This window comes from Oncorhynchus mykiss, chromosome 15 (assembly GCF_013265735.2).
Source record: "Oncorhynchus mykiss isolate Arlee chromosome 15, USDA_OmykA_1.1, whole genome shotgun sequence".
Lineage (NCBI taxonomy): Eukaryota > Metazoa > Chordata > Actinopteri > Salmoniformes > Salmonidae > Oncorhynchus > Oncorhynchus mykiss.
This window is the reverse complement of record NC_048579.1, coordinates 49,784,392-49,805,921: the sequence shown is the minus strand read 5'-3', so window position 1 is coordinate 49,805,921 and position 21,530 is coordinate 49,784,392. Positions and strand designations below refer to the sequence as shown.

Sequence of the window (21,530 nt, the reverse complement as noted above, 5' to 3'; positions counted from 1 at the left end):
ACAGAGAGAGAGAGGATCGTATATAGTACAGGGCCTTTGTCTGTGGAGGCAGAGAGAGACAGAGGCACAAGCATGTCACTAAGGAGGAAACCAAGAGGAAGGCACACAACACAATTAGTCCGGTCAGAGATTTGAATAGCAGACCGTTTGGCACAAGACACACACACACACACACACACACGGACAGGTTTAAGTCCCATTGATATTTTAGTTCATACAGTTGAAGGGAGTCTGCAGTCAGAGAAAAAGCCTATGTTGTGTGTGTGTGTGTGTGTGTGTGTGTGTGTGTGTGTACCCAACCAGCAGTGAACGATCGTTCATTTCCAAGGTATAACACCAATTTCGGCATGGGGGGGGCCTTGAAGCAGAGCTGACATTATAACACACACCAGAAGTTTACTTGCCGGGACAATGTATCACTTTAATATCAAAGGAAACGTCTCCTTTTAAAACGAAGCGGTGATGGAAGTCAGCTCGCTTGTGCTTTATTCACTTCCTTCAATAAACATGCAGTCGGGGTATACGGTAATCAGGAAACACGGTCCAATAGGTCTACAATGTATCAAAGCCTGCGCTCGGAGGCAACAGCAAAACCCTAACAAGCCAGTTTATTACCGGTAGCTGTTACTGACATTAGTCAAAACCAAAAGAAAGATAAAATAGAATAAGGAATGAACGCGACGCTGGAATAGCCCTCGGCAGCCTGTTCTCCTCGCGCTTTTGATAACCACACGCCTCCTTCTTTGATATGATAACAAATATAAATTGTTTAAAAACATCAAATGCGAGGAGAGCTGTAGCTAGACCCGGACTGCTGGTGGTGTTCATCTAGAAGAGGGGGACATACAGACATACGCAGCCAGGGTCGGATCCAAAGACAGCAGGAGACTCATTCATATCAAGAGACCTCAGTTCAGCTCGGCTCCGCCAGGCCCATTCTGCTGTAAAAAAAATTGTGGCAATACAGGCTCCCATAACCTCTATACCTGAATCACTCAGCCAAGGGTTACCCTCCTGCTCCCCTCCTCAGGGGGATCCATGTGGTCGGACTCCCTCTGGTCGTGCTCTGCTGTCTGGGAGGCTTGTACAGGATGCTCCGGGGTTCATGGAAGGTGAAGAGGGAAGATTGAATCCCTGCCTCCTCTCGTCCCTGGATTTGTTTGTTTCGATCCCAGGCTAAACTGAGGCAGTAGCCATTAAAAGGTGGGTGGGGAGGGAGGGGAGAGAGAAGGAGGGAGGGAGGGATGAGTACAAGCCCCAGAAGGTATGCTGGTGTGTTGAGGGTAAAGAAGATGCTGCAAAAAAGAAAATCTCATCCAATTTTTTTTTTGCCCCATGGGCAGTAAAATGCAAATAACAGATCAAAGGGGTTTGGAATAGAAAACTGGAGAGATTGGAGTGAATATCATCACAGCTCCTCGCCATGACACTTCAGTGGGTTATGTATAATGGGTATGGGAGAGATACCTCAAACTCATAACTAACCTGTGCTGGACAGGTGCTCCTTCTCCCTCTCCCTCTCCCTCTCCCTCTCCCTCTCCCTCTCCCTCTCCCTCTCTCTCTCTCGCTTCACAAAGTGATGCAATGTTCCACTGTTACTTGTTGGCATGAAGATGATATTTGATATTGACGGCCTGATTCAATTGTACAGTTCTCTACACTGTCTTCCCAACTGACTGTCGATAAAACATTGGAGTTCCTCTCCGGTCATGAACAGATGAACATTGCATAGGAACCTCAGGTTCTAACCAATCAATGCACTTTTAAACACATAAAGATGTGCTTATCTTTTTAAAGTCACTGCTGTTTCCAGATTTCTTTGAAATTTCACCTGTAATTAATAGCAATATGAGTGAAATGGTAATTAAGTGGGTTAAAAAGCAGCGTTTCTGTGTTGGAATGGTTGGGGCATATACTGGTCGTTAAAATAGTCAAATCAAATCAAATGTTATTTTTCACGTGCCGATTTCAACAGACCTTACAGTGAAATGCTTACTTACAAGCCCTTAATCAACAATGTAGTTTTAAGAAAATACAAAACAAGTAAGAGATAAGAAAGACAATTAATTAAAGAGCAGCAGCAAATAACAATAATGTGGCTTTATACAGGGGGTACCGGTACAGGAATCTTATGGCTTGGGGGTGGAAGCTGTTTAGAAGCCTCTTGGACCTAGACTTGGCGTTCAGGTACCGCTTTCCGTGCGGTAGCAGAGAGAACAGTCTATGACTAGGATGGCTGGAGTCTTTGACACATTTTTAGGGCCTTGCTCTGACACTGCCTGGTATATAGGTCCTGTATGGCAGGAAGTTTGGCCTCGGTGATGTACTGGGCCGTACGCACTACCCTCTGTAGTGCATTGCGGTTGGAGGCTGAGCAGTTGCCATACCAGGTAGTGATGCAACCCGTCAGGATGCTCTCGATGGTGGAGCTGTATAATATCCTTTTGAGGATCTGAGGACCCATGCCAAATATTTTCAGTCTCCTGAGGGGGAATAGGTTTTGTCGTGCCCTCTTCACGACTGTCTTGGTGTCCTTGGACCATGTTAGTTTGTTGGTGATGTGGACACCAAGGAACTTGAAGCTCTCAACCTGCTCCACTACAGCCCCATCGATGAGAATGGGGGTTTGACCTCCTCCCTATAGGCTGTCTCAACGTTGTCAGTGATCAGGCCTACCAATGATGTGTCATCGGCAAACTTAGTGATGGTGTTGGAGTCGTACCTGGCCGTCCAGTCATGAGTGAACAGGGAGTATAGGAGGGACTGAGCACGCACCCCTGAGGGGCCCCCTTTGTTGAGGATCAGCGTGGCGGATGCTTTGTTCTACCTTTACCACCAGTCCAGGATCCAGTTGCAGAGAGAGGTGTTTAGTCCCAGGGTCCCTAGCTTAGTGATGAGCTTTGAGGGCACTATGGTGTTGAACGCTGAGCTGTAGACAATGAATGTCATTCTTACGTAGGTGTCCTTTTGTCCAGGTGGGAAAGGGCAGTGTGGAGTGCAGTAGAGATAGCTCTCGGCTGTGCTTCCCTTCGTGGTCTGTAATAGTTTGCAAGCCCTGCTACATCCAACAAGCATCGGAGCCGGTGTAGTACGATTTGATCTTAGTCCTGTATTGATGCTTTGCCCGTTTGATAGTTTGTCTGAAGGCATAGTGGGATTTCTTATAAGCTTCCGGGTTAGAGTCCCGCCCTTTGAAAGCGGCAGCTCTACCCTTTAGCACAGTGCGAATGTTGCATGTAATCCATGGCTTCTGGTTGGGGTATATAAGTACAGTCACTGTGGGGACGATGAAATCGATGCACTTATTGATGAAGCCAGTGACTGATATGGTGTACTCTGCCATCGGAAGAATCCCAGATCAAATTCCAGTCTGTGCTAGTAAAACAGTCCTGTAGTTTAGCATCTGCTTCATCTGACCACTTTTTTATAGACCGAGTCACTTGTGCTTCCTGCTTTCATTTTTGTTTGTAAGCAGGAATCAGGACAGAATTATGGTCAGATTTGCCAAATGGAGGGCGAGGGAGAGCTTTGTACATGTCTCTGTGTGTGGAGTAAAGGAGGTCTAGTGTTTTTTTCCCTCTGGTTGCACATTTAACATGCTGAGTGAAATGAGGTAAAACTGATTGAAGTTTTTCTGCATTAAAGTCCCCGGCCACTAGGAGCACCACCTCTGGATGAACATTTTCCTGTTAGCTTATGGCGGTATGCAGCTCATTGAGTGCCGTTTTAGTGCCAGCATCGATCTGTGGTGGTAGACAGCTACGAAAAACACAGATGAGAACTCTCTAGGTAGACAGTGTGGTCTACAGCTTATCATGAGATACTCTAACTCAGGTGAGCAAAATCTTGAGACTTCCTTAGATATCGTGCACCAGCTGTTGTTTACAAATATGCATAGGCCGCCACCCTGTGTCTTACCAGAGGCTGCTGTTTTTTCCTGCCGATACAGTGCATAACCCGCCAGCTGTATGTTATTAATGTCGTCGTTCAGCCACGACTCGGTGAAACACAAGATGCTACAGTTTTTATTGTCCCGTTGGTAGGATATACATGCTTTCAGTTCGTCCTATTTATTTTCCAGCGATTGAACGTTAGCTAGCAGTACGGAGGGCAAAGGCAGATTAGCCACTCGTCACCTGATCCTCACAAGGCACCCTGATCTCTTTACGCGAAATCTCCCTTTCATTCTCCAGCGAATGACTGGGGATTGGGGTCTGTTCGGGTGTTCGGAGTATTACCTCACCTGATCCTCACAAGGCAACCTGATCTCTTTCCGCAAAGTCTCCCTTTCATTCTCCAGCGAATGACGTGGATGAGAGCCTGTTCGGGTGTTTGGAGTATATCCTTCCCGTCCGACTCATTAAAGAAAAATGATTTGTCCAATTCGAGGTGAGTAATCGCTGTTCTGATGTCTGGAAACTCTTTTCAGTCTTAAGAGTTGGTAGCAGTAACATTATCTACAAACTAGTTACAAACAACGCGAAAATAAAATAAATAATACTTCTGATTGGCCAGCTCGTCCTCCTCAGGAGGATGAAAACATCCTCTATGAGAAAATAGCAAAAAAAATGTATGCGGTCTGTTTGAGATACAAGTTTGAGGTGGGATTTTTTAAGAGTTTTGTTCTCTAATTTATGCTTTGGCCACAAATATAAGATGAGTCAACGTTATTTGGATATGAGTTAACAGAATATGAACTTTAAAAAGTGAGATTTTGACTGGACAGTTACTTTAACATCCAGTGTGTTCAATGAATATGCTTATAGTCCATGAAACATGCCTAGCAGTACCATTTCTCAAGTTTGGACCTCGAGGTCAGAGATACTGCAGATTTTCCTAGCCTCTAATCAGGAGCTGATTCAGACCTGGGACACCAGGTGAGTGGAATATCTGGCCAATCAGTGACGCGATTAATCAATCTATTATAATGACCAGGGAGAAAATAAATCCAGCAATACTTCAGAATTCTGATCCTGCTAACCATCCTTGGTGTGTGTGTAGAGGTGAGATGAGAAGGTGAGAAGCCTCCTAGGTCTAAGTAGCAGACGAAGAACAGCTGAGAATGTGGCTCTGATTGGCTCACCGTTGCCATGACTACTGGTAATGACCCGTGCCATCTGACCTGGAGGAGAAACCAATCATATGGCTTTGTAACAGTGACATCATGACATACGCAACTGTGAAGGGTAGATCAGTGAAGGGTAGATCCATAATAATACTGTCAATGTTTTGTATGTAAATACTTTGTTGTTTAAGAATTAGGAGTAACACAATCATGAGAATTACACAAGACACTTATTGGTGAGGCTTTATGATAAGATTGAATTTAGAATTGGTTAGATCTGAAAAATGGTAATGTGATTTATTTCAAAATAAGAATCATTTCCAATCTGAGGATATATGCCAAACGCATACAAAGCATTTCTATTGATGTGGATGACAAATAAAAATGAGTTCATCTCTCCAAAATGCCTCTTTCTCTAATCTTTATAGTCACAATAACCTCCCATTTCAAATCCTCCTCTGATTCACCCTGTGTGCCATCCAGATCAGCAGTGTTCTTCACTAATAGAAAAGGCTTTGGCCCATCTGGATAACAGAGAGCAGGATGCATTGACTGACATAAGAGCCTAAACACAGCTAGCTGTATTTTATGGTTGGTCAGCAGAACCTGTGTGTGGGGGGTGGGGGGGGGGGGGGGGGGGGGGGGGGGGGGTTGACACTGTCTTCAGCCCACCTCAAAGCCACTGTTTCTTCCTTCCCAGGACAAAAGTTTTTGCCATTTAATGTAAATCCTTAATCCTCCCTCCTGTCCTTCCCACACCCCTCCTCTTCTCTTCCCCGTCCTTGCCCGATCCCTTCCCCTTTCCTCTATGCATGCACCTTTCTCATTCTCTTCTTGCCAATCATTTGGATTCCAGTGCCCAATGTCAGCTGCTTTGTAATCAGATGACTTCATGTGAGGAATTAGTATGTACATTTAATGTTTTCTCTCTCAAATTTTTTTTTTTGGTGGGGGGGATAAATGTTACGGAGAGAAAGATAGAAGGGTTTGGCTTGCATGCCTTGCAGATATGCCAGCATTGTGCTAATAAATGACAGCTGATTTTTGCATCTGCATTCTTTAATTTATATTTAAAAAAAGAAATAGCAAGCAGGCTGATTTCTGATATGAATAATACAAGTGGATCCACTTTGATTAGGGTTTCAGTGGAGAGCTGTGCATATTCAGCATTACAATTAAATCTTCTGATGTGAAATAGGAATGACACGCTAATGAAGCGAGCCAGCGAGCCTGAACCGAGACTGTCCAACATCGTTATGGGATATCTTAGATGAAGAGTAATTATACGGGGAACACTGAAATGTCATTAAAAAATCTCCAGTAAGTGATTTAACCCACTTTTTCTCACTAATGCTAGATTTGTCTTTTTTTACTCCTCTCCTCAGGTTTTTTCATCCATTTTCTGGGGGGGCAAGATCGAACAGAAAGTTCCTCCTCAGAAGTTCCAGCAGAAAAATGCCAGACTCTTAAATATGCTGGGTTTTAAATACGGAGATACAATCGAGTGTCCTAATTTAATTTGGTGCATCAGAACTCAATGGTGGTGGTATGTAATTGAAATCGTTCTTTAATCAATTCATATGAATTGGCAATTAGGTCTTGATCTGATTCCCACCGAATGGATTGAAATTGATAGTGGAGGTCCTTGAGCCATATCACTCCAGCCACTTTCACATTATCAAGCTCAAATGTTGATATATTATAAGTAATAATGTTCAGTAAAATACTTATGTGGAAGGGATTGGATGTTGTTGATAAGCGGATTTAGTTGATCTGATTCTCATTCATTCATCCATGTTTGATGTGTTCTCATTTTACAGTCTGAGATTTACCCACTGTCTCAATGTGTTGTTGTTGTCTGAATAACCAGCTGTAAAACAATTACTGAACCATGTTACCATATAATATTCATTAGTGGCATTATGGAGCCTCACTATTTGTGCTTTGAGTGTGTGTGTGTGTGTGTGTGCGTGTCTGCCTCATGGGGCAGTGTGTGTGTGTGTGTGTGTGTGTGTGCGCACGCTGAATATGCCACAGGCAAGAATTCATGAATATCAGCAGTTTCTCACCACTTTGTTTGGTTAATCCCTTGTTTCAGTGGGAGAAATATTCATTTTTTTCCAGCATTCGTTACTTCATTCACAGCCCATTATATCCACAGGAAGTAAAATGTACCTTTAGCCCAGGACCCACTGATGTCATGATTGGTGAATGTCTATGTTAAGGGCCACATCATTTTTGGCCCCATAGAGGCAACGCCGTATAACATTACTAGCAAATAGGATGCATGTAAAATCGACAACCGTTAATTTCAGTGTCTTATTTTGTTTAAACAGCGAAACAAATAGGGATAAAAACAGCTATTTTTAAAGGGTATCTCATCTAAACTAAACTGAAACAATTATTTATTATTATCACATAACACTGCGTCATGGCAAGACATTGTATCAGTAGTATAGACTTCATGAATAAAAGCTTTGTCAGCATAATATAACTGAAACAGTGCAGAGCTCTGTCTGGCTCTGTGCTGCTGATAGGACAAACACGTGAGTGGCGTGACCGCGTCCGTTACGGAACATGGAGTCATGGCATAAAACTGGCACCGCTAGAAAAAAACGAGTGCCGAACCCAAACGTGCCTCGGAGCTATGCAATTATTTTTGCACTGAGTCCAATATCAACTCGAGAGCAATACAAATTATTTAAGACGCGCTTTCCAGGGCCCGCAATTATAATAATGATGATCTCAATTAGCGTCGCCATTGCCTCTGACTATTTAGCAGGCAATTTTGCAGCCTGGGGGCCAGGGTATTCTGGAGACCTGACACACACTGTCAGACCAGGAGGAGGAGAGGAGGAGAGGGAGACGAGTCCTCAGACGGACGCTCAATCAATAAGAGATATTTACAACGGCGTCCCAGGAGGAGACGGCCTAAATTGACCTAATTGGTCAGTGTTGGAAATGAAATTAGATATAGCTGGATGGAGTTCATTTGCTAGGCCTAATTCTAAATCTCAAATGGTACACTGTATCACTTAAAAGTCAGTATCCTACAAGCCCTAAAAGGATCAAGTCACTTTTTTTAATTCAATAACAACATGAACTGTGCAAATCTATTATTTAAAAGAATATCAATATTAGCAAATAAAAGCACTGAGAATGAAACAATCTCCATGTAGGCTACATCAGCTTTTGTGTGCATTTCTGAGTCCAAAAATGTACGGTAGGTCTATGATAGGTACGCTTCCAGTGTGTGACTATAAAGGTGCTGCTCCTTCTAAAGGTTGTTTAAAAATGAACTCTGACCTATTTCACAGAGAATTCTCTCCTTTTCCTCTGGATATAAGAAGGGACTTCTCTTCCCAGCGTTCACGTGGAAAAGGTTTGCACCACCTCCCCTGTCTTTTATTCACTGTAAACAACTCCACTTTATGAAAAGCAGCCAGTGTGACTCACGGATACCTCTCTAACCACAACACATTATTATTTCATGGCCTTTGAAAGAGGGGTCTGTGACGTTGCCTTACACTTTAATGCGGGAGCTCTCTCTGATGCTGCGTGGTACACAGGCCCCGTCCTTGTTGCAACTCCTCACTTGACTTCACAGACACTTCCGTGTGCATAAATAGCACGAGAGACGAGTGTGCCTCGCGAGGTAATGCTCTGGAACGCCGTCGAGGGAGACAACAGCAGGCATGGCTGCGGCTCAGGCTGTCACTGGGGAGACTGTGCGCGCGCGTGTTTGTGTGTGTGTGTGTGTTGTATCTCCCATTGACTTCTCATGGGACATCACATAGAGAAAATAACATTTGGGTTGGCATTGTCATTCAATGACCAGCGGACATGATTCAAAGCATCCCAGATAGAATGTCCCTGGCCACTCTTTGGAACGTGAATGAGCCCTTAGGTCCCCATTAGCTCCTCTGTATTCTATCGGTCATGGTGGATTCAGTGTGAATCTCAATGAGCGTGTCAGTAAGAGCTCTCCATGACCGACAAGGTGTAACCTAGCTGAGATGAGTTGAGCTATCCACTGCTTGTCATCCACACTGTTCCTTATTCTATAGCATCAGTCAACACATTTCCATCGAGAATTGGTTTGAAAAATGAAGAAGGAAACAGTAACATTGAAATATAACCATAAACAGCTATTTATAAAAAAAACAGGTTCTTATGCCCTTTCTTGATGCCCACACCTCTCTACAGTGGGTACCTGTGTGCCTCTTCTGAGTCTCTGTTGATCCCTACAGTATGCTATTCCCTGGATAAACAACCCCCTGGTCAAGGTTTATGATAAACTCTCCAGTAATTACAGGCCTAGTAGTGTACTGGGCCATAGTTGTACTTGATCAAAGGATGGCTTGAACACGTTACTGAGCCGTTACTGGTCCAGGGGGTTGGCTCCAGAGGGCACTGCCAATGGATCCGCATGTCCCAGTCCTCTAAACAAGACTCTGGGTGCTAGAATCTGGAACAAAGCCTTGTAACATACACATTCACATTTTTTTTGTTTTTTTGTTGATCATTCTCAGAAGTAGCACAGTCCTGAAACATTAAACGCGTAGCGCCAGCTCGATTTTTCATGGTTGTGACTTTGTCGAATAAAATATATAGGTGCACAAAAAAAAGCAAGAACTCCCTGAAGTTGGAGGCAGACAGTTGCTTTTCAAATCCTAGTTTTGGTCCTTTATTTTAGTCAGCAGTGAAAAGCCATGAATACAGAAAATAATAACGACTGTTACAATTCTCAACCATGACTTTCTAATGTCCGAGAATCTTTAAACGCATCGGACACAGTACACGGTAATGAAAGTATCAAAAATGAGCTCCATCATAAAGGAATCAAACAGAAACATAACATGTATTCACCAATTACATAAACATGTGTTTGCTACAGTCCCAATTTACTGTATACATAGGGGGGGGGGGGGGGGGGGGTCACATTCCCAATTATTAGAGAATGATAGTAGTAGAAAGTATACAGGACTCAACTGCCTGACATAATGCTTCATAAAGTATGCACAGAGGTACAAGCAATAAATACACACATTAGGTTAAGCCTTACAGCTACGCAAAGCTGATGCGGGAAAAAAAGCAGGTTTGCTATTCTTAGCGAGCAATGAGAGAGAGGTAAAAAAAAAATTAAAAAAAATCATGAAATTCAGAAAAGAAACACTGATTCTTCTTTTTTTCCCCCCACTTAGAAAAAAAATCTGGTAAATTTTATGGGTCCACCAACATTTTTACATTAGTATGCACAGTTATCAAAATACAGACAAAATCATCCCAGAAAATCCAGACAAATCCTAAAATCTAGTGGAGGAGCAGATTGCAGTTCTGGAGATCTTTCTGGTATTATGTGCAAGCAACTATTTTATACATTTTTATTTTTACAAAACCCATGCAAAATCTACAGGTAATATGCATTCTGTGGCCGGCCGGTGTCTTCCTTCCCAAACAGCATAGCCGAGGTGTGCATTCTGATGCATTAGGTCAACATCCCGATCATCTGTATTTCTTACATTATTTGTATTTGTGATTGTTTTCCAGTCCAACCAAATGATTTTAGACATGCATTTTAAAACACAATATTCCTTTGAAAGGTATTTTTTACATGATCATTCTACAAATGTTTGAGGACAACCTATGACAATTACTAATCTTCTTCCGTGTCTGACGTCGGGAATGTAAACTGTCCGTCGAGCCGTGACCGTTTGAGTAAAGTGTAACAGCTCTTGTGGCTCTCTAATAACTCGACGTGCAATCTGCCATTTAATTGTTGTGAATTGGTTGTGCAGAGGTAGAACCTTTTTTTTTATTATTATTTATAGAAAGCCTTCGTTTTTTTGGGGTTAAGTGGGAGAATCCTTTTTTTTTTTTTGAAAGATGCCGTGTTCCTTTATATTTGGTGTGATAAGATTATTATGAACGTGGTCTTCAAGTCATTTTCTTGCTGACTCCGTCAAAGTACATATGGGAGAAGCTTTGTTCCTGGGCCCAGCACCCTCTTGAAGTGGAACTGGCATGAGTGTGTGTGTGTGTGTGTAACGTGTGTTTGGTTATCTATGTAGTAGTGCGCTAAGCTCTAGCAGCCAACTTTTTTTGGGCTTGGCACAACACTTGAAAACAACATATGCAGAGTATGTTTCCAGACACACACACTGACAGTTAAAATACAACACGACTCAGTCAGTTATTTGACAGTATCTGTTTTTCTGCATCTGAAAGCTACCAAGACAAGGACCGGGAAAACTGGCAGACCGAAAACACAGGACTGTGTGTGCGTGTGAGCCTTTGAAAGCGTTTGTGTGTGTCATTTCTAGAGTATAACATAAGTATCCCATAACCAGAGGCAGAATTTTGTGTAACTTTGGTTTGACTGAAAACAGAAATGGCCATTAAAGCAACAGCATCCACTTTTCTAGATGTCATTTAGCTGAGAGAAATGAAATATATTATTTTTAGGCAATCACTAAGTTCTGTTCCTGCCACTAGAATCTCAAATGTGATATACAAGTTGCCTACCCTATACAGAATTCAGTGCAGTTAAAGATAGCTTCTCCTACGCTACCACTGACTGTATCTATGTAGTTAAGAAGCTAAGTAATGAAGTATTTAAACCATAGAATAAAGCAAATATCACCTAGAAAATGTTTCTTTTCACCTTTGATATCCCTCTTCGACAATGGCTGTATTATTTGCTTTTATGTGATAACCAAGCCACACCATTTCATATCAACTTGAAACTATGACTTATTTGGCTTTACTAGATATTTTAAATGTTTGGTTTCTATGTTTCCAGTTTCGGTTTTAAACGCGGCTCAAAACAAACCGCGCGGAAATAAGACATGACATAGTTGACAGTCCCACTGAACATGACATATTCACTCGATTCGAAAAAACTATGACCTGATGGTTGACGGAAAATCCCCCAAAAACAATCTTCACAACAACACAATTTTCTGCACTTCCATTGAACACACAAATGTTTGTTTTGGTCATGATCCACGTTTGCAGTACAGCTGCTTATCTACCAGTCCCTATCACATAGCTTGTAGTTACATATCACATCTCCTCTCCTCTCTCTGGTCCCGGGAGATACTGCTCTCTCGCCCTAAAACCCAAGTGGACACTACGAGTTATCAAATTACACATCAAAATCTTTTATTTTTTGTTCTTGAATCATCTTTGTACAGGGCTAAATGAAACGATCCCAGAGGTTACTTCGAAGGTAGTTTGTGGAAAGCGTCTCTTTGTACTAGTTAAAGTCACAGAAGGCTGACCAAAGAGTCTGGTGGCTTCTGTCTAAGCTATTGGCCATTGATAGTGTTGGCTTTGGTTTCTAGCTGTTGCCTGTGACTGTTTGCAGGTAGACAAAGCTTTAGAACAAGGAGGTAAAAGAGAACAGCAGAAGAATATGCAGAAATGCATTTTTTCCCCCGTATTGGTTGGTGCTTACACAAACAGTTAAGTTATTCAAACTTAATGTCACGTTAATTACTTTTCATCACAAACAGATACAGACTGGAAGCCTACTTTTTTGACAGCTGCAACAGTCTTGATACCGTGCTTCTGTTACTGTTGGGAAACAGGAAATGGCATTTACAGTTGGTGGTGCCAGAAATCAAAATACAAAAAGTAGAACGCTAAAAGAAAAGAAAATATTTTTTTTTTTTTTTTTTTTTTTTTTTTTTTTTTAGCAACATACAGGCAGTGACACTAATTTCTGATACTACTCCTGTGCAAATGATGGACAGAGCAACAACGTTTGAATTGAACCAGCAATTGTTTTTAACATCAACAACTACTGTGAGGGCTTTTGATATTCACAAAATTCAACATATTTTTTTGGCAGTATATAAGAGGCCGTTAGCTTTCTACAGAACGGGTTTCTCGACTCGTGTTTTTGTCGTTTTCCGTCCATGAGCCTCTGTGTTTGTCGGTGTGTATGTAGTGGCCAAGCCATCTTAATTTAACAGGTCTGAAAGTCGTTTTAAAAACCAGACATCTCATGCCTGTCATGTTCAGTCAGGGATCCCAAAGGGCTGCAACAAAGAGTTCCTTCGGGCCTCGTCTTCCGGATGCATGCTCAATAAATACTCCAGTCCGCGGGTCGGGAAGGAGGAGAGTCAGCTGTGGTCTCATCTGTTTGGTTCTGGGTGAGGAGTGGTTCTGGTTCTAGCAGGTTCTAGGAGGGCAGCCTGTGAGGAAACAGGTAGGAGGACAGTGTGACGGAGGTGGAGGGAGGGGCCTGTAGTAGTGGGAGGGACTCCAGTAGTCACTCCAGGTCATCTGATAGGTTGCCCTCCTCCAGCTCCCGGTCGTCGTCCAGCTCTGGGCTGTGGTTGGCTGTCGTCACCAGCGACATCGGACAGTCATTGTCGTCCATGTTCAACGGCTCCTCCTTGACGTGGATCGCTGACCTGGAAAGGAATGGATGAAATATGTTGTTAATTATTTTATACATAAAGACAAACGATAGAGTAGGAAATTGTTACAGGTCCACCAGTGTGCCTTAGTCCCATAGTCCACCCAGGTAGAAGCTACTGTCGTACAGTCGTGAATGTGTGAACTCCCATACAATTAAACACAAAAACTACGATTTAAGTGAGAAGTTAGGCTGGTTGAAATTCAAATGAGTGCCACAAGCCCTGATTTCACCCATGCACTACCAAGGTGTTGGAGTACACAGCTTTGAACTAAACCTGTGTCTCTGTCTGTCTGGTGGTTGGTCAGTGAGGTGCAGACGGGGGTCTACAGTGGTGGTGAAGTCAGAGAGATCCTCTTATGAATATCTGAGTTGTTCGCGTATAAGGCTCTATGGAATCAACCCTTCACCCTGGGTCACATATTTTATCACGCTGCTATTTGTTAAAGGTAATTAGAAAGATTGTGAGGGAGAAGCCCCTCAGCACAATTAACAGGGGATGGAACCAGAAAAAACAACAACTAAGAAATCACTCAAATAGCCTCCCTCTTCTACAGAATGTATACTAGACATTCCATATTAATAAACATAAAGTATATTCATCTTTTTCAGAGAAAACATTAATAACATTTGATGACAATAACGGACATCAGCCTGAATTACGTTGCTAAACAGCATGTAACAACAACCATAGTATTTGTGAAAGGATAGTTCAACATGAAACATCACTTCCAGTCTTAAGCAATTGCATCAACATTTTTATGACCAAAATGTGACAACGGCTTATACTCAGACATGGTTGGCCATCAAGAGTTCACCGATGGCACCTGGTTGACTTAAAATATATCTAAAAAAAACACACAAAAAACCACACTGCATACTAAATAATGGAGAATTTCTCATCCCCTCTAGTCCCCCGGAGCAAGGGGAGTCAAGTTTACTTTAACTTGTTAATAGAAAGCGCAATGCGTCGTTAATATGCAGAGGGGCGTGCGTGTCGCTCCTCCAGAGGGAAAAACCTGCAGCTAGTCTCCGCCATTAATCAGCTTCACCTCGGCAGTTCAGTCGGACATACATGATACATGTTTTCAACTCTAAATGAATGAACATCTTTAGCCACTGTCAATAAGCGCAGTGTGAAAACACTGAAACACCGGTCTGAGTGGGGACATTCCCCCCCCCTCCGGAACAACAGAGTGTGGCGCGGATGTGCGGGGCTACTAACAAGAACAATAATGCTGTCACACACAAACAAGGCTTAACATGATCCGGGGCCCTACTCAGGGAAAGGGTTTGTGGTTGCGATGATAAATCTGACAAAACCTAATTATTTTTGACACGTCGGATGCATCAGGGAATCCCTGTGGACTGAGAGAGAGAGAGAGAGAGAGAGAGAGAGATCCTTATCAAGTACTCTCTGTATTAGAACATGTCTGGCAGCCATCTCCTGGGTTGCCTTCATCAATGGCAGGAGGAATTTGAAAATAATTTTAAAAGGTACAGATTACTTTAATATTTATAGCAAAATAAATTCATATTCAGATGTGGTAGCTAGAAGGAGAAGCTTTGCCTTTTTAGGATGCTAGGCGGCGTGATGAATATTTCTGTTCCCTTCTCAACCCACACACTCAAGAGGAGAAACCAGAATAAACAGAACTCTCCCCTCCAGAAGAGAGGGATGAAACGATTATCTGGGATTCATTTATATACACTCATTCTAGTTATCTGGTAACACATTTATTGAATTGCATTTGTTGTCGTAAATAAAAACAATGCACAATATTCATAGTCAGAGCTACCATTCTAATCAACAGACATATGTTTTGATATTTTGATATTATTATTATTATTATTATTTTTATTTTTTTTAAATCTCTCCCAATAAATGTTTTTACAAAAAACATATACAGTGCCATCAGAAAGTATTCACACCCCTTGACTTTCCCACATTTTCTTGTGTTACAGCCTGAATTTAAAATGTATTAAATTGGGGCCTCCCGGGTGGCGCAGTGGTCTAGGGCACTGCATCGCAGTGCTAGCTGTCCCACCAGAGACTCTGGGTTTGCACCCAGGCTCTGTCGCAGTCGGCCGCAACCGGGAGGCCCGTGGGCCCTAGCGTCGTCCAGGTTAGGGAGGGTTTGGCCGGTAGGCATATCCTTGTCTCATCGCGCACCAGCAACTCCTGTGGCGGGCCGGGCGCAGTGCACGCTAACCAAGGTGCACGGTGTTTCCTTCAACACATTGGTGCGGCTGTCTTGGCAGTGCAGCATGGCTTTCGACCGTCGTCTCTCCCGAGCCCGTATGGGAGTTGTAGCGATGAGATAATTACTAACAATTGGATACCACGAAATTGGGGAGAAAAAGGGGGTAAAATAAAAAATACAAAATAAAAAAAATGTATTAAATTTAAATGCTGTGTCACTGGCCTACACACAACACACCATCATTTCAACGTGGAATAATGTTTTTAGAAATTACAAATTAATTAAACATGAAAAGCTGAAATGTCTTCAGTCAAGAAGTATTCAATCCCATTCTTATGGTAAGCCTAAATAAGTTCAGGAGTAAAAATGTGTTTAACAAGTCACACAGTAAGTTGCATGGACTAACACTGTGTGCAATAATAGTGTTTAACAAGATTTTTGAATGACTAGTTCATCTTTGTACCCCACACATACAATTATCTGTAAGGTCCCTCAGTCGAGCAGTGAATTTCAAACACAGATTCAACCACAAAGACCAGGGAGGTTTTCCAATGCATCACAAAGAAGGACACCTATTGGTAGATGGGTAAAAAAAAAAGTCATTGAATATCCCTTTGAGCATGGTGAAGTTATAAATCATACATTGGATGGTGTAACAATGAACCCAGTCACTACAAAGATACAGGCGTCCTTCCTAACTTAGTTGTCGGAGGAAGGAAACCACTCAGGGATTTCGCCAATGGTGACCGTAAAACAGTTACATAGTTTAATGCCCGTGACATGAGAAAACTGAGGATGGATCAACAACATTGTAGTCACTCCACAATACTAACCTAAATGACAGTGACAGTGAATGACAGTGAAAAGAAGGAAGCCTGAACAGAATAACAATATTCCTAAACATGCATCCTGTTTGCAATAAGACATTAAAGTAAAACTGAAAAGAATGTGGCAAAGAAATAAACTTTATGTCCTGAATACAAAGAATTCTGTTTGAGGAAAATCCAACACAACACACCACTGAGAACCACTCTTCATGTACAAGCACGGTGGTGGCTGCATCATGTTATGGATATGCTTGTCATCGGCAAGAACTAGGGAGTTTTTTAGGATAAAAAGAAACGACAGGGAAAAATTTCTTCCACTTTGACATTACAGAGTATTCTGTGTAGATCGTTGACAAAAAACTGACAATGAAATTCATTTTAATCCCACCTGGTAACACAACAAAATGTGGAAAAAGTCAGGGGGGTGTGAATACTTTCTGAAGTACATTCAACTCCTTGGTGATCTCCCTCCAGCTTTCTAATAAATCATGTTGTATTTAACATGTTGCAACAAACATGCTACATTGACGATATTAATACCAATTGGAGACGCACGAGGCAGGACCAGACGGTGGTCAGTAGCCCAGCTATTAGACACCCACAGCACAACCCTTGCCCCTCATCGTCACAGGCATAGCTCACAGCTTTCACTTGCATCCATTATAAACCACTAGCATGCTTGTGTGGTTGGAGAATGAATAAAAGAAAGGAGAAAAATGATTAGTCCTCGTTGTGGCTTTGAGAGTGAGTCATTCAGTCGTTAATGGCTAGCTGGCTTTATGAAGTCTGGACTAAATGCCTAGGCTCTGTGTCTGATAAATACCAGCTATGTGTGTGCGCGTGACGTTCATGTGTGTGTGTGTGTGTTGTGTGTGTCTGTGGTTCATAAGTGCATCTTGGACAGAGACTCATCACTATCACTGGCAGATTATGATCCCTGGTAAATCCCGCTCTGCATGAGGCACGGCAGGGACGCAAATAACATCATTAGCTATGTGTCGTAAGTTAACGAGGGGTGGGGGCACGATCAGAGGGCAGAGTGACACACATGATAGCATCTGATAGCATCTGAACATGGGTTATTTGTGGTTATCAAGGAGTGTTGAGTGTTATAAAGTACATACAACAACTTAATGGCCTTAGATAATAACGCAACATAAAAAACACATCTCTTTTATTCAAAGTTAAACTGTTTTTACTTTAGCAACACCCTAATGTACTGTGATTCTAGCTAGCACATCTAGTTCCTGTCTTCTTTAGTCTTTTCCTCTAAAGCATACCCTGGAGGGCACACACACACATAAATGGTAACATGCCTGGAGCTATCTGAGTCGCTGTTTGGCTGATAGCATTAACCTCTAGAGGTGTGTGTGGGGGGGGGGGGGGGGGGGTTGTCTAATTGTTCGATTCACTTGATTTGTGAAGTTTCCCTGCTCTCTCCTGAGGACCGGCTGGTACGCCATGTACTCTTTAGTTAGTGTTACTCTCCCTTCATTATCAAGTGCAGGCCAGAGAGCCCACTCATAAAAGCACATTTCGTCCATTTTGAGGATTTTTTTTTATTATTTTTTTTATTTCACCTTTATTTAACCAGGTAGGCTAGTTGAGAACAAGTTCTCATTTGCAACTGGGACCTGGCCAAGATAAAGCATAGCAGTGTGAACAGACAACACAAAGTTACACATGGAGTAAGTACACAATTAACAAGTCAATAACACAGTAGAAAAAAAAGGGGAGTCTATATACATTGTGTGCAAAAGGCATGAGGAGGTAGGCGAATAATTACAATTTAGCAGGTTAATAACACTGGAGTGATAAATGATCAGATGGTCATGTACAGGTAGAGATATTGGTGTGCAAAAGAGCAGAAAAGTAAATAAATAAAAACAGTATGGGGATGAGGTAGGTAAAAATGGGTGGGCTATTTACCGATAGACTATGTACAGCTGCAGCGATCGGTTAACTGCTCAGATAGCAGATGTTTGAAGTTGGTGAGGGAGATAAAAGTCTCCAACGGCCATGTAAAGGCGGCCATGTAAAGGCGGAGAGCGGTCGTGGCGGCAGCCTCCACAACAACCCCTCACACTGAGGCGAAGTCGTCTGAGAGAGAGAGTCTCTTGTTCTGTCCGTTATTAAAAGTTCAACAACCTGGGGGAGTGGATACACAGGGATCCTGTCCCCCTTACTCTGGCCCATTTCCGAAAGGAATAAACACATCCAAACAAATGAATGTGTGGGTTAGGCCAGTTCCTCTCAGAACAGCCAGTCCCCTTCTTAGATACAGAATTGGCTTAATTCCCAGTGCTACTCCAGAGATGTTAGCTACTGTGGCTGGGCTTGCATCATTGATTTCAAATGGGGGGGGGGGGGGGGGGTAAGGAAGTGTGTGGGGGATGGAGGAAGTATTGACTACACATACAGCGCCCCTGTTGCTTCATTTTCTATCTTTGGCGGTGTAAACATGGACTACAGTGACACGTGTGACATCACTGGTTAGAGGGAGAGCACATTTGTAACATACACATTCCTGAAATCCACATGACATCCATTTTTAACGGCCCGCTCTCTGGGCTCCTCCATTAAAAAAGATAGAGAAGGCAACGATTTTAAAGTAATTAATGACACAGTTAGCTGCTAAATATTAATATGGACGGTCTTGAATAAAATATGACTTCTAAACCCCTACAATACAGACATTGGAGTAATTCAAACCAAATGTGTAATTATCATCTTTTTATAGGTTATAACTGAAAGCCATGTGTGTAAACCTCACCTCAGGTGTGGCATAATGTGTCATTGAAATGAAGATGTCTTTGAAAAAAATATGGCCAAAATATGCTGGTGATTTAGTACTAAAATCAAATTGGCTCCCAAAAACCTCCCACTATGTTATAATCTAGTAAAGACTTTTAACAAGCTACGATGCTAACAAAAGACAGCTATGGGGAGAGTGGGGATCCACTGTTGCTACTGTATCATCTGGTACATGGAACAGAGGGGGAGGTCTGTCACCAACTCTCTGTGTTACAGTGAACACACTGAGGTAGGTGTGTGTGTGTGTGTGTGTGCGTGTGCGTGAATCGACACCAACGAGAAGCCACTGAGTGCTACTTACATGTGTGCCTGTGGGGAGTATCCTCCAGGGCTGCTGTGGCCGTTGGTGTCCAGGTGATCCAGTGATCCGTTCAAGTCGTCGTGACTGGACTGGAGCAGGCTGGGGGGGCTGCTACCCATCATTCCTGGGGGGCTGCCGCCCATCAACCCATGGGGGCTCCCGCCCATGAATCCATGTGGGCTACCACCCATCAATCCATGGGGGCTACCGCCCAGCATACCAGGGGGGCTCCCGCCCATTAGACCATGAGGACTGCCTCCCATTAAACCAGACGAACTGCTGTTCATCAGACCAGGGTTCCCCAGCAGAGGCAGGGAGGTCTCAGCCAGCGCCGCCTGGGAGGGAGGAAGGGAGAGGGGGAGAGAGGGGGAGAGGAAGGGGTAGAGAAGAGGGAGGAAGAGGGTGGGAGAGAGAAGGGGGGGATGTTGATGGAGAGAGGGGAGGGAGTGAGAGATGGAGAGAGCAAAGGGAGAGAAAGGAAGAGAGCGAGAGAGACAGAGAGAGAGAGAGAGAGAGAGAGAGAGAGAGAAGGTGAGAGATGGAGAGAGCGAAGGGAGAGAAAGGAAGAGAGCGAGAGAGAGAGACAGAGAGAGAGAGAGAGAGAGAGAGAGAGAGAGAGAGAGAGAGAGAGAAGTTAGAGACTACTGGGTATTCATATTACAGGCCACCATGAAGATAAACCTCGCACTTAAAAGAAAATTCCATCCAAAAACGATCTTTTTGTATTTGTTTCAATAGTCCATTGTTGATATTGTCCCAAAAATGTTTTGCATGTCAGCAATCAACGTTCAAGATATATAACTTTTAATATGCAGATAATACTAGTGAAGACTTGAGACAAGCTATTATGCTAACAACTGTATGCTTATTAGAGGATTTATATTACTAATGATTGGATAGTTTTCACTGATGGTTTATTCGACTCAATATAACTCCACACAATGAAAGATTTTTAACGTCGCTGATATCCCCATCTTTCGATGATTATTAAACAGACCAAAAAAATGATATAGAACTCCTGACACTTTTGCCTCCTGCGCATTAAAGTTATATTTGCGATTAAAATGTAAAGTTTTTTGCCATGAGCACCTTGCTGGCTGGCCAACAGCATTGAAGCCAAATCATTTATGACAGCTTGGATAAATATGAATGCAAATGCTATCAATCTGAGCCTGTAGTCAAGCTGAGAGAGAGAAAGAGCTGGTTCTGCTCTAGCCACAGGGTGGCCTCCATTCTCACTGATATCAACCAGACAGATGGAGAGAGATGGAGGGCGGGAGAGAGAGGAGAGCGAGAGAGGCAGGGAGAGAGAGGAGAGAGAGGAGAGCGAGAGGAAAGTTCCGCCTCTCCCTTGCTGACAAATGAACATACAATACAGTAGGCCGAGGTCTTAAGAACTACTTCCATTTAACCACACAGAAACCACACACATAGACAGCTGTAGGCTATAGTACCCACGATACAATGGAGGGGAATCAGTCACATTTTGTCTAGCGTACAGGATCTGACAGAGCAACCGCAGGTTAACGCTAGGTGTTTACCTGTAAGCTGGCGTTTAAAGCAGCTCCATAGCCCAGGCTGGAGGGAAGGTTCTTCACAAGCGTCGGGCTTCTACACCAGGAAACACAAATACACAAAACATTTTGAAATAAACGTTCTTACAAAATGGCATATTGCAACATATATATATTTTTTTTTATCTAATTCTAATATCATTGTATATTAAACAGTGAAACAGTCAAGTGGTGTAACATTTAAAATACGTATTTCTCCTCATAGCTGTGATATTAAATCACATTAGAATGATTGGCAGCCTTTGAACATACACCATATACTGTATTACAGGGCTGATTATTAGTGGTAATACTGTACCGTTACACCACTTGACTGT

General features: G+C 42.7%; 1 protein-coding gene across 19 annotated transcripts in view; it reads right to left on the bottom strand.

The window, feature by feature from the left end:
* Positions 1–10,959: 10,959 nt before the first annotated feature.
* The window catches only part of foxp2 (forkhead box P2), a 114,432-nt gene continuing 103,861 nt past the window's right edge, over positions 10,960–21,530 (bottom strand). For 11 of the 19 annotated variants that reach the window (XM_036944505.1, XM_036944514.1, XM_036944512.1 and 8 more), the window contains 3 exons: positions 21,181–21,256; positions 19,640–19,974; positions 13,214–13,488 (listed from right to left, as the gene is read on the bottom strand). In XM_036944505.1, coding sequence (XP_036800400.1) covers positions 13,344–13,488; positions 19,640–19,974; positions 21,181–21,256 — 556 coding nt within the window. In that variant the 3' untranslated portion in view covers positions 13,214–13,343. Of the gene's footprint in view, positions 13,489–19,639; positions 19,975–21,180; positions 21,257–21,530 lie in introns of all 19 variants that reach the window. The other 8 variants (XM_036944515.1, XM_036944516.1, XM_036944510.1 and 5 more) reach the window with 3 other exon arrangements.